The following is a 12,129-nucleotide window of genomic DNA, read 5'->3' on the forward strand; positions in this document are numbered from 1 at the left end:
CACTGACACAGGTGCATATACACCGACTGCACATGTATACACCTACAGGTACACACATACACACCGACTGCACATGTATACACTGACACAGGTACATATACACTGACTGCACATGTATACCCCTACAGGTACATATACACTGACTACACATATATACCCCTACACAGGTACATATACACTGATTGCACATGTATACCCCTACAGGTACATATACACTGATTGCACATGTATACCCCTACAGGTACATATACACTGACTACACATATATACACCTACACAGGTACATACACACTAACTGCACATGTATACCCCTACAGGTACATATACACTGATTGCACATGTATACCCCTACAGGTACATATACACTGACTACACATATATACACCTACACAGGTACATACACACTGCACATGTATACCCCTACAGGTACATACACACTGATTGCACATGTATACCCCTACAGGTACATATGCATTTACTACGCATGTATACACCTACACAGGTACATATACATCGGCTGCACCTGTATACTCCTACAGGTACATTTAAAAAAGACAAAAGGCGTCCACCTGTATTACCGCATTTTAATTTACCTCAATGGGATGACAGACGTCCAATGCGCACACAGTGTAAATAACAGACGTTTGTGTGGACGTCAAAATAATGATCATGACAATTATTTGCAGACAGCTTTTGCAAACAATGGACTTTATTGTTGTTGTTGTTTACACACTAATTTTCTTTTTTCACTTTTACTTTTAAATTCAATGGACTTTTGCAAAACCCAAAATGACAGATGTTATTTTAAAAATGAATAAATGGGAAGGAAAAATGTCATGTGAACATAGCTTAAGGCCTCAAGCAGCGGGACAGGAGCGCAGAAGACAACTACTCGCATACCCCTTCCCCGTGCCGACCGGCTGACATGTTCACTGGCAGAGAGTAGGCGAATAGTTGTCTTCTGCGCTCCTGTCATCTCTGCTGCCGAGCGGCGAGGGGGGAACGTGTAAATGGCTGCATTCACTTGAATGGAAATTTTACAGGACGTGTAAATGTAGCCTTACTGTATGAGATCCAGAATGTAATATGGGCGATTCTGCACACAACAATACCATTTTTTTTTTTAAAGGAAAAAAAGGGAAAGGGGATGATTTACATTCGAAAGAGGAGGGGGAGACGGAGAGAAAAGCTCACACACAGATTATTGTGACTTCAGCAGAAAACAGCAGCTCAGAACTGGGGGAAGGAGACTGAATAGATAGTAACAAGTATTGAAGGAAGTGTTATGGTGTGTTTAGACACAGAGATTTATCTGAGAGAATTTTAAAGCAAAAGCCAGGAACAGGTCATAAAGGAAAGACCGAGATTTCTCCTCTTCTCAAATACATTCCTGGCTTTGGATTTAAAAATCTGTCAGATAAATTTCTCTGGAATTCTGGTGGCGATAGGGTTCACACTGGGGAATCCGGGCGGATTCCATCGCTGACAGACATGTCAATACACAACACATAAAGCTCTGTGCAGGCTGCGTCTAAACATTATGTATGTTGTACATAAGGAACACTCTCCTGGTGTATTTACTGTATATTACTTACCCATAGGACTTTGTTCACCTAATGGATGCTTCAGTATGCTCTTTTGACCTCTTTAGTCAGGCCGGTATAAGTTGGTGTACTTGTATTTTTACTTTATGGGACAGTGTAACCAGGGCCGGCCTTAGGGTAGATGGCGCCCTGTGCGAAACTTTCTTTTGGCGCCCCCCCCCCCCCCCCCTGTTGATACCCCCTAAGGTGACATAGACTAAATCTCACAGCCTCCCATCCCTTCAGACAACCCCCCACAATAAAACCACAAACGGGACAGGAGGCTGTAGGATTTAGATACAATATACTAAATCCTACTACAACAAGCTCCACCCCTAAACCCCAGCCCCCCCAAACCCCCCGACCCCCGATAGAAGTACCATCTATGTATGTATCTATCAATCATCTACCCCCCCCCCCTGTTATATATGTGACCTTTTAATCACTTTTTGAATTTTTCTCTGGGATGTGACTTCACTAAAAAACAGCAAATTTGGACTTGGCCTATTTGGCAATTACACTGTTTACCGTGGGGGCAGTAGTTATGCACTGTTTAGCTGTTGGTGTATGCTGGGGGCAGTAGTTATGTACTGTTTAGCTGTTGGGGTATGCTGGGGGCAGTAGTTATGTACTGTTTAGCTGTTGGAGTATACTGGGGGTAGTAGTTATGCACTGTTTAGCTGTTGGGTATGCTGGGGACAGTAGTTATGTACTGTTTATCTGTTGGGTATGCTGGGGGCAGTAGTTATGTACTGTTCAGCTGTTGGGTATGCTGGGGGCAGTAGTTATGTACTGTTTAGCTGTTGGGTATGCTGGGGGCAGTAGTTATGCACTGTTTAGCTGTTGGGTATGCTGGGGGCAGTAGTTATGCACTGTTTAGCTGTTGGGGTATGCTGGGGGCAGTAGTTATGCGCTGTTTAGCTGTTGGGGTATGCTGGGGGCAGTAGTTATGTACTGTTTAGCTGTTGGGGTATGCTGGGGGCAGTAGTTATGTACTGTTTAGCTGTTGGTGTATGCTGGGGCAGTAGTTATGCACTGTTTAGCTGTTGGGTATGCTGGGGGTAGTAGTTATGTACTGTTTAGCTGTTGGGTATGCTGGGGCAGTAGTTATACACTGTTTAGCTGTTGGGTATGCTGGGGCAGTAGTTATACACTGTTTAGCTGTTGGGGTATGCTGGGGCAGTAGTTATGCACTGTTTAGCTGTTGGGGTATGCTGGGGGCAGTAGTTATGCACTGTTTAGCTGTTGGGTATGCTGGGGGCAGTAGTTATGCACTGTTTAGCTGTTGGGTATGCTGGGGGCAGTAGTTATGCACTGTTTAGCTGTTGGGGTATGCTGGGGGCAGTAGTTATGCACTGTTTAGCTGTTGGGGTATGCTGGGGGCAGTAGTTATGCACTGTTTAGCTGTTGGGGTATGCTGGGGGCAGTAGTTATGTACTGTTTAGCTGTTGGGGTATGCTGGGGGCAGTAGTTATGCACTGTTTAGCTGTTGGGGTATGCTGGGGGCAGTAGTTATGCACTGTTTAGCTGTTGGGTATGCTGGGGCAGTAGTTATGCACTGTTTAGCTGTTGGGTATGCTGGGGGCAGTAGTTATGTACTGTTTAGCTGTTGGGTATGCTGGGGCAGTAGTTATGCACTGTTTAGCTGTTGGGTATGCTGGGGGCAGTAGTTATGCACTGTTTAGCTGTTGGGGTATGCTGGGGCAGTAGTTATGTACTGTTTAGCTGTTGGTGTTTGCTGGGGGCAGTAGTTATGTACTGTTTAGCTGTTGGTGTATGCTGGGGGCAGTAGTTATGCACTGTTTAGCTGTTGGGGTATGCTGGGGGTAGTAGTTATGCACTGTTTAGCTGTTGGGGTATGCTGGGGCAGTAGTTATGCACTGTTTAGCTGTTGGGGTATGCTGGGGGCAGTAGTTATGCATTGTTTAGCTGTTGGGTATGCTGGGGGCAGTAGTTATGCACTGTTTAGCTGTTGGGGTATGCTGGGGGCAGTAGTTATGTACTGTTTAGCTGTTGGGGTATGCTGGGGGTAGTAGTCATGCACTGTTTAGCTGTTGGGATATGGTGGGGGCAGTAGTTATGCACTGTTTAGCTGTTGGGGTATGCTGGGGGCAGTAGTTGTGCACTGTTTAGCTGTTGGGGTATGCTGGGGGCAGTAGTTATGTACTGTTTAGCTGTTGGGGTATGCTGGGGGCAGTAGTTATGTACTGTTTAGCTGTTGGGTATGCTGGGGGCAGTAGTTATGCACTGTTTCAGCTGATATATAGATAGAGAGAGAGAGAGAGAGAGAGAGAGATAGATAGATAGATAGATAGATAGATAGATAGATAGGAGATAGATAGAATAGATAGAATAGATAGATAGATAGATAGATAGATAGATAGATAGATAGATAGATAGATAGATAGGAGATAGATAGATAGATAGATAGATAGATAGATAGATAGATAGATAGGAGATAGATAGATAGATAGATAGATAGATAGATAGATAGATAGATAATAGATAGGAGATAGATAGATAGAATAGATAGAATAGATAGATAGATAGATAGATAGATAGATAGATAGATAGAAGGGAAAGAGGTAGAGAGACAGAGGAGAGAGAATCATCAGACTTACAGCAGGGGCCCAGGATCCTGGAGGCTGCAGCATTGCTGAGGAGGAGGAGGGAGGACACACATGGCCGGGCAGAGGTCACAGGTCACCACACTGATGGGACCTGAGCACCCTGCAGGCTGCAATGTGGCAAGAAAAAAGTCAGCCTCCCACATGTGGTGGGTGCCGGGGGCGGGGCTTGTCGGCGGGGGGCGGAGCTTACCAGGATCAACCCGGAACATTACTTTGCCAGGTCCCTAGCCCGTCTATCTTCTGGAGCGCCCAAACCAACTACTATGTAAGGAGGGCAGGCGGCCAGCTAGAGGGGCGCTCTGGCAGACAGACAGAACGTCTGTCTGCCAGACCAGTTAGGTGTGCAGCTGACTGCCAGAGCGCCCCCTAGCTGGCCAGGAGTGATGCGCCCTGTGCAACCGCACAGCTCGCACACCCCAAAGGCCGGCCCTGAGTGTAACAGACTGTGGAGTGGACCATCTGCTGTGCAGTGAGTGTTTATATGTGCTACATATTTGTGAATCAGAGGTGCTATAATGTGAGTTTCAGCTTTCCATAAGCATAGAGTGGCAGATTAAAGGGGTTATCCAACGCTACAAAAACATGGCCACTTTCTTCCAGAGACAGCACCACTCTTATCTCCAGGTCAGGTGTGGTTCGCAATTAAAGGGGAACTCCGGATAAGAAAAACTTGTTTTCTATTAAAAGTACATTAAAAGTTATATAGATGTGTCTATACAATGTATTACCTTATCTGTACGGTTCTGCCACACTGGTAACTAAAAGAAATCCAGGAAGTGAAAAAAAATGGCCCCTGTGCCAATTCACATTGTCTCCTGCTGCTATCCCCCCTTAGGAGACAAATCTTCCATGCCTCTGTCTTACATTGTGTGTGTTTGCTGATGATGCAGACAGGGGGCAGGGCGTGATGTCACAGGAAGCTTGAAGTGCAGAAAATCCCAGTATATAATAGTAGGGGTGGAATGGAGTACTGTATACCCCCATAGACATGCTGTTACCAAATACCATGCAGCTAACGGAAAGGTCAGCACTGGACACCATCCACCCAGCAAGCGAACAAATGGAGAGCTTAAAGGGGTTGTCCAGCAAAAATCTTTTTCTTTCAAATCAACTGGTGTCAGAAAGTTATGTAGATTTGTAATTTACTTCTATTAAAAATTCTCAAAGTCTTCCCATACTTATTAGCTGCTGTATGTCCTGCAGGAAATGTTTATTTTCAGTCTGACACAATGATTTCTGCTGACATCTCTGGCCGAGACAAGAACTCTGTCTCGGTTTTCTATGAATCCCCATAGAAAACCTCTCCTGCTCTGGGCAGTTCCTGTCTCGGCCAGAGATGTCAGCAGAGAGCAGTGTGTCAGACTGAAAATAAAACATTTCCTGCAGGACCTACAGTAGATAATAAGTATGGGAAGAGTTGAGACTTTTTAATAGGAGTAAATTACAAATCTATATAACTTTCTGACACCAGTTGATTTGAAAGAAAAAGTTTTTAGCTGGACAACCCCTTTAATCCAGATCTACAATTTAGATGCAAATCACCATCACAGCAGAGACAGAGGTCTAGTCACATAGAAAGCATGCTGGAGAAAGGCACTGCTGGCAAAACATTACATTTTTTGCCTGGTTGTAATAGAGAAACAGCTTATATGTGACCAGACCTCTGACTCCAGTGCGATTGTGATTTGCATTTGTTACCACATACCAGTTTACAAGGAACAATTATCACATACATAATACCATCATACTTACCGTATCCAGTATACCGAGACCAATTCTATATTAAGGCCAAATTATGCCACCCCTCCATTACTAGGTAGTACTACCACATAATAGCTACAGGTTATCATTATATACTTACTAAATAAGACTATTATAACACCACTATACAGGGGACAAATAATACTGCCATATCATGACCACAGGGTGCTACCACCTAAAAACTAATACCATCATACTGTATACAAAACACCATATGCAGACTATTTTTACCTCATACATTGAGCATATATTTATTACAGCACAGTTACTGTACATCGTGACTGACTCAAGTCATAATTTCTCTGATTGGAGTCTTCCTCTTTGTCGTCTTCCCCATTGGGCCCAGACCATCATGATGACTTCTTCTGATCACAACTCCTCTTCCTAGAATCTGTCAAACATGTTATGCATCTCGCTCCAGCACCATCCTCAACTCTATATAAAGTCCTCATCTGTATTTCTCCATACTGTAAAAATGCCATCATATGTACCCTAGTTTAGTAGATAAGCCCATTATGTGCCTCCATATAGAAAATAGTCCCTCTCTGTACCCCATATAGTAGTTAGACCCCTCTGTGGCTCTAAATAGTAGTTACCCCACCCTGCCCCTCTGTGTCCCCAAATAGGACTTAGGCCTATCTGTGCTCCTCTGTGTCCCCCATACAGCAGTTAGCTTCCCTCTCTGCCTCCATATATTATAGACTCTCTGTGCTCCCGTATAGTAGTTAGGTCCCCTCTGTGCCTCATATAGTAATTAGGATCCTCTGTCTCTATGTAAGGGTTAGTATCTTCTTTGCACGCATATAGTAGATAGGCCTCTCTGTGCAGGTACCACCCCCCCAGTAGGTAGTGTCTCTGATATAGCTATATACACCCCCCACCCAACTACCCAGGGGTAACCCCCTAGCATGTGGTATTCCCCCTGTAGGTAATCACCCCTGGTTGTTAGCAAACCATAGGGCATAATGTGTCTACAAGAGAGATTGGCACAGAGGGGAGCCAGTAGCTCCTCGCTATGTCAATCACAGTGGTGATTTTACCTGATGAGCGCTCACAGTTAAAAGCAGCGTTGTCATTGAAAAGACTCACTGCCCAGGGGTCCAGGGTGGCAGAGGGTCCCCTAGATTAAACGAGCCGGGGACACTGGGAATTGTTTAGACCGTGGGCCCTGGGCAGCCACCCATCCACCACATATTGCCTATAGATGCTAACTAGAAAAAAAGTAACCCCACCTGGTCAGGCCTGAAGGTATATGAGGGGATCGGGAGACATAGTAGCTATCTCGGAGTATGACTCTCTCCTGTATCATGTATTGTAGAAAGATAGTGGGTGAGGCCCTCTTTCTCTAATATCAGCCCTGGTGTTATACATTGTGGAAGTTAGACATTGTGGAAGTTAGACATGGGTGGTCACAGGTCATTGTGAAACCTTTGACCTCATCTGACTGTTCACATGACTCTCCTTAGCAAATAAAGGAGTAAGGATGAATATATTGAGTTCAGCAAACAGTAAATCACATCCTTCCTTTTGTAGGCTTCAGATTTTGCTGACTCTTATTTCTCATACACAGTAAAATATATAACTTGAAACCACAATGTGACTTGCCTAGACGTGGGTTGAAGTAAGAAAAAAACCAAATATTCCCTTGAGCTGTTATAGCATTCACAATTCCCTTTACTTCCCACACTGGTCATACATAATCTGCATTTATTCATGTTACTTATGAGTCCACAACTGCTTCTTTTAGGGTGCCTTTAAACAGAAAGATTTATCTGACAGATTTTTGAAGCCAAAGCCTGGAACAGACTATAAACAGAACAGGTCTGACTGAGATTTCTCCTCTTTTCAAATCCATTCCTGGCCTTGGCTTAAAAAATCTATTAGATAAATCTCTCTGTGTAAAGGCACTCTAAGGGTACAAACACACTGGGCGATTTATTGCTGCCAATTTGCAGTGAGACCCACTGCGGATCTCTGCCCTGTACACCCTGGACATCCTGCTGTGAGTATGTCAGCAGCCCGCCCCGTTAACCGCCAGTGCGTATACTTCACCTGCTCCCCGCTCTGGCTTGCGTCGGGGGTTCCTGGTACGTCCCACTCGGCCAATCAGTGTGCTGCCCCGCCGCAACGCACTGATTGGCTGAGCACGACGTGAAGACGCTGGGACGCTGGAGACCCGAAGCAAGCCGGAGTATAGGCTCCGGCGGCTGGGGGTTAACAGGACGGGCTGCTGACATATCCATCCCGCTGCGAGTTTGTCTGCCCATAAGTGTACAGGGCAGGGATCCGCAGCAAAAAATCCACTGGGGATATGCAGGGGCGGTCTTGGCATTTCTGGGGCCCCAAGCGAAGTGTGTTGCCCCCAGTAGTATATACCACTTGTGCGCTACTGCCAGTAATATATACTCCTTGTGTGCTGCCCCCAATAGTATATACCCCTTGTGTCCTGCCCCCAGTAGTATATACCCCTTGTTTGCTTCCCCCAGTAGTATATAGACCCCTGTGTGTTCCCCCAGTTATATATAGCCCCCCGTGTGCTCCCCCAGAAGTATATAGACCTCCTGTGTGCTGCCCTAGTTGTATGTAGACCCCCTCTGTGCTGCCCCCAGTTGTATATACCCCCTGTGTGCTCCCCTACTAGTATATAGGCCCCCCTGTGTGCTCCCTCAGGGGTATTTAGCCCCCCTGTGTGCTCCCCCACTTGGATATAGACCTCCTGTGTGCTCCCCCACTTGGATATAGACCCCTGTGTGCTCCTCCAGTAGTATATAAACCCCCTGTATGGTTCCCCCAGTAGTATATAGACCCCCTGTGTGCCCCACCAGTATTATATAGACCCCTTGTGTGCTGCCCCAGTAGTATACAGACCCCTGTGTGCTCCCCCAGTTATATATAGACCACCTGTGTGCCTCACAAGTAGTATATAGACCCCCTGTATGTTCCCCCAGTAATATATAGACCCCCTGTGTGCCCCACCAGTAGTATATAGACCCCTGTGTGCTCCCCCAGTAGTATATAGCCCCCCCTGTGTGCTCCCCACTTGGATATAGACCTCCTGTGTGCTCTCAAAGTTGTATATAGACCCCATTCTGCTACCCCAAGTAGTATATAGCCCCAAGTAGTATATAGACCCCCTGTGTGCTGCTCCCAGTAGTATGTAGACCCCTCTGTGAAGCCCCAGTAGTCTATAGCCCCCCTGTGTGTTCCCCCTGTTATATAGCCTGGGTCCGGGCGTCTCCTCTTCTCTTCACTCACAATCTCTTCACGATCACAAGAGGCCGCACTCCCCTTGTCCTGGCGCCGCTGCTCCAGTGATGTCACTGGAGCGCCGGCACCACAAGGACAAAGCTGCCATTTGTGACCGCAGGGAAAACCCTTCCTGCGGCCACAAGAGTGACTGACAGGAAGGGAGCCAATGTCTCCCGCCCTGTCAGTGCTTCTGCATGTAACTATGAGCGCTCATTACGAGTGCTCATAGTTACAGTTCAGATGGCAGCAGCGAGCGGGGCAGCGGCCCTGTCCAGCGGTCTTGAGCACAAGAGCAGGTCGTGGGGGCCCCCCTGAATGTTGGGGGCCCCAAGCGATCGCTTGGGGTGCTTGGTGCCAAAGACCGCCACTGGGGATATGCACAGTGTGTTTGTACCCTAAGGGCCACATGTATCATCCTGCGAACGGATGATTTTCGGCGGAAAGTGCCGATTTGCGTATTTTTTTTAGACGCAAATGGCCAATTTGCGAATAAAATATTCGCAAATCGGCACTTTCCGCCTCTACATCGGCAGTCCGCCTCTACATAAATCTCCGTGGCGCCGGAGCTGCGGGGGCATTTTTAAGTCCGGCGTAAAAAACGACGGACTTAATAAATGCCCCCCTTAGGGTATGTCCACACTACAAAATTCTGGCGGATCACCCGCTGCAGATTCCGCAGCTTGCCCCCACTCGCATCTCCGCAGGTCCCATAGGCTTTATTCTATGGTTTCACAGATTACGCCGTCCGGCCGACGAATGAACTGTGGCAACAGGCTAATTTGGCGGAATCTGCCAAACCATAGAATGAAGCCTATGGAACCAGCAGAGATGCGAGCTGCGGAATCTGCGGTGGGTGATCCATTGTGTGGACATACCCTTAGTCATCATCCCACTGCCTCCCCTACAATTAAAGTGACTGTACCACCAGGCCCAGGCAGAAGCACTGGAGGCGGGCCGACCCACCCTTAGTGGGAGGAAACCCTAGCTCCTCTATGATAGGGTTCCATTGATTCTAATGGAGTCACGTCATGGAGGGGCTGGAGTTTCTTCCCACTAAGGGTGGATCGGCCTGCCTCCAGTGCTTCAACCTGGGCCTGGTGGTACAGTCACTTTAACAAGCTCTCTCCAGGTGAACAGTCCCTAGGCCTCCCACTCTCATAGGCCTCCAGCAGGTCTATCTTTCACCACATGTAGACCATCCACTCTCTCACTATTGACACTAGAGCCCTAGCCAACTGTTCCTTCCATCTGCATCACCAAGCATATGAGGAACATAAGGTTCAGGAAGGAAGGTAACGCTGCTGATCACAGAGCTACTATGGTGCCATGGAGCCCGGAATTACTTTCAGCCCTGCTTGTTGCTATTGTTGGTAAGCTCCCACAATAAGTAGTGCTGCTGCTACATATCCTTGTAATATTATATTACGGAATAGTTATATGATCATTTGTCTGATGTAATGTTATAATATTTCTCCTATAGGGCAGAATGTCCTATTATTTCTGTATAGAACTATCACTATGAAATGCTTTCTTTTGTATTCCTTTCTTGTAGTAAATCTCCACCCATCGGCTCACATAAAACCACATGATCAGTAGCTCCAGCAAGCCATGTGCATGTGTCCTGCCCACTTCTACTCAGCTGACAGAGAAGACAGGCAATGCTTCATGACCGCACACAAGGTAAACAGTAGCGTGCATTTACTGTGTCCTTCTCTGCAGAATGCTGGCTCGATTTAATATTCCATTCAGAGATAAATATAAAACCTAATATATATTTGCACAAAATACAAAGTATCTGTTACATGTCGTACTGCAATACTGTAGCCATTGTCCAGATCTTTATGTTTATATTGGATTGCTTTTTGTCTATGCTGCGCACTAGTCATAAAGGAGAGAGTGTGAGCTTCTTCTCCTTTCTGTCCAGATCCTATTACAAGGAATAGAAGCTGTGTTTTTCTCTTGGGGGTCAGATTCTTGTAGCTTATACACTGTCAGCTATTTTCCTATTTCAATTACTGTTTTAAAGTTTACATCTGGAATATTCGGTATGTATCTACATCAGTGGTTTCCAACCTATGGAGGTGACAGCATGCTGGACTTTCTATCTTTACAAGAACTTAGGGTTTTAGCAGGGGCGTAGCTAGGATTCCTGGGGCCACATAGCAATAAACTGTATGTCCCCCCTTCCCCTGTGCACAACACAAAGCACTGCATATATATCTCGGTGAGGTGGCCAAAAAATAATAAATCTCTTGAGGCCAAAGGCAAAATCCTGCCTCCAGACTGGCAGAATGACTGGCAGAGCAGAGAGCCACTGTCTGCTTGCTCTGTCAGTCAGCTGTATTTAAATATAATGGCGCTTTTATGGTTAAATACATAGGTGCAGGAGCAGACTACCCCTTATGTACTGATGTGTGTAAGTGATTCAGTGTTTACTTACATATTGCAACAAAAAAAGGGTTAAAAAGCAGAAGACAAGTAAATCTTTGCTTCACTGCTCGAGCACGACGGAGAACAGAGTTCAGGGGTTATCAGAGCAGTGAAGCAGACATCTCATTGTCTTGTGCTTTTTAACTTTTTTCGCATTGCAGTCTGTAAGTGAGGTTTGAGTCACTTACACACAGCAGTACATAAGGGGTTAAGCAGAAGGACACAGGATGGTTCTTATCTTCCCTGTGCATCCTGGAGGCCCCCTCCTGGACTGGCCTAATAGCAGCTGCCTGCTCTGCCTCTATGGTAGCTATGCCAATGTTTTGTAGATTGAAAAGGGGGTTTCTTCCTTTTATGCTTTGGATAGAAAATGTTAATGTGTAACTGCATCAGAGCAGAACCAGATTGGGATCATATATTGAAAAAAAAAGAGAAGAGAATTACCAGCACAGTTATTTATGTTAATAATTGCATTT

The 12,129-nt window shown here is 46.0% G+C and overlaps 1 protein-coding gene across 7 annotated transcripts in view; it reads left to right on the forward strand.

Moving 5' to 3' along the window:
• Positions 1-12,129, forward strand: part of NMRK1 (nicotinamide riboside kinase 1) — a 48,745-nt gene that overhangs the window by 10,875 nt on the left and 25,741 nt on the right. For 5 of the 7 annotated variants that reach the window (XR_011362136.1, XM_069961832.1, XM_069961828.1 and 2 more), the window contains exon 2: positions 10,776-10,903. Coding sequence is in view for 5 of the 7 variants with exons in the window: in XM_069961832.1 (XP_069817933.1) it covers positions 10,882-10,903 (22 nt within the window). In the remaining 2 variants the exon portion in view is untranslated. Of the gene's footprint in view, positions 1-10,461; positions 10,594-10,775; positions 10,904-12,129 lie in introns of those variants that run through there. The other 2 variants (XM_069961829.1, XM_069961833.1) reach the window with 2 other exon arrangements.

Source organism: Dendropsophus ebraccatus, chromosome 3 (genome assembly GCF_027789765.1).
Source record: "Dendropsophus ebraccatus isolate aDenEbr1 chromosome 3, aDenEbr1.pat, whole genome shotgun sequence".
NCBI classification, from domain to species: Eukaryota; Metazoa; Chordata; class Amphibia; order Anura; family Hylidae; genus Dendropsophus; species Dendropsophus ebraccatus.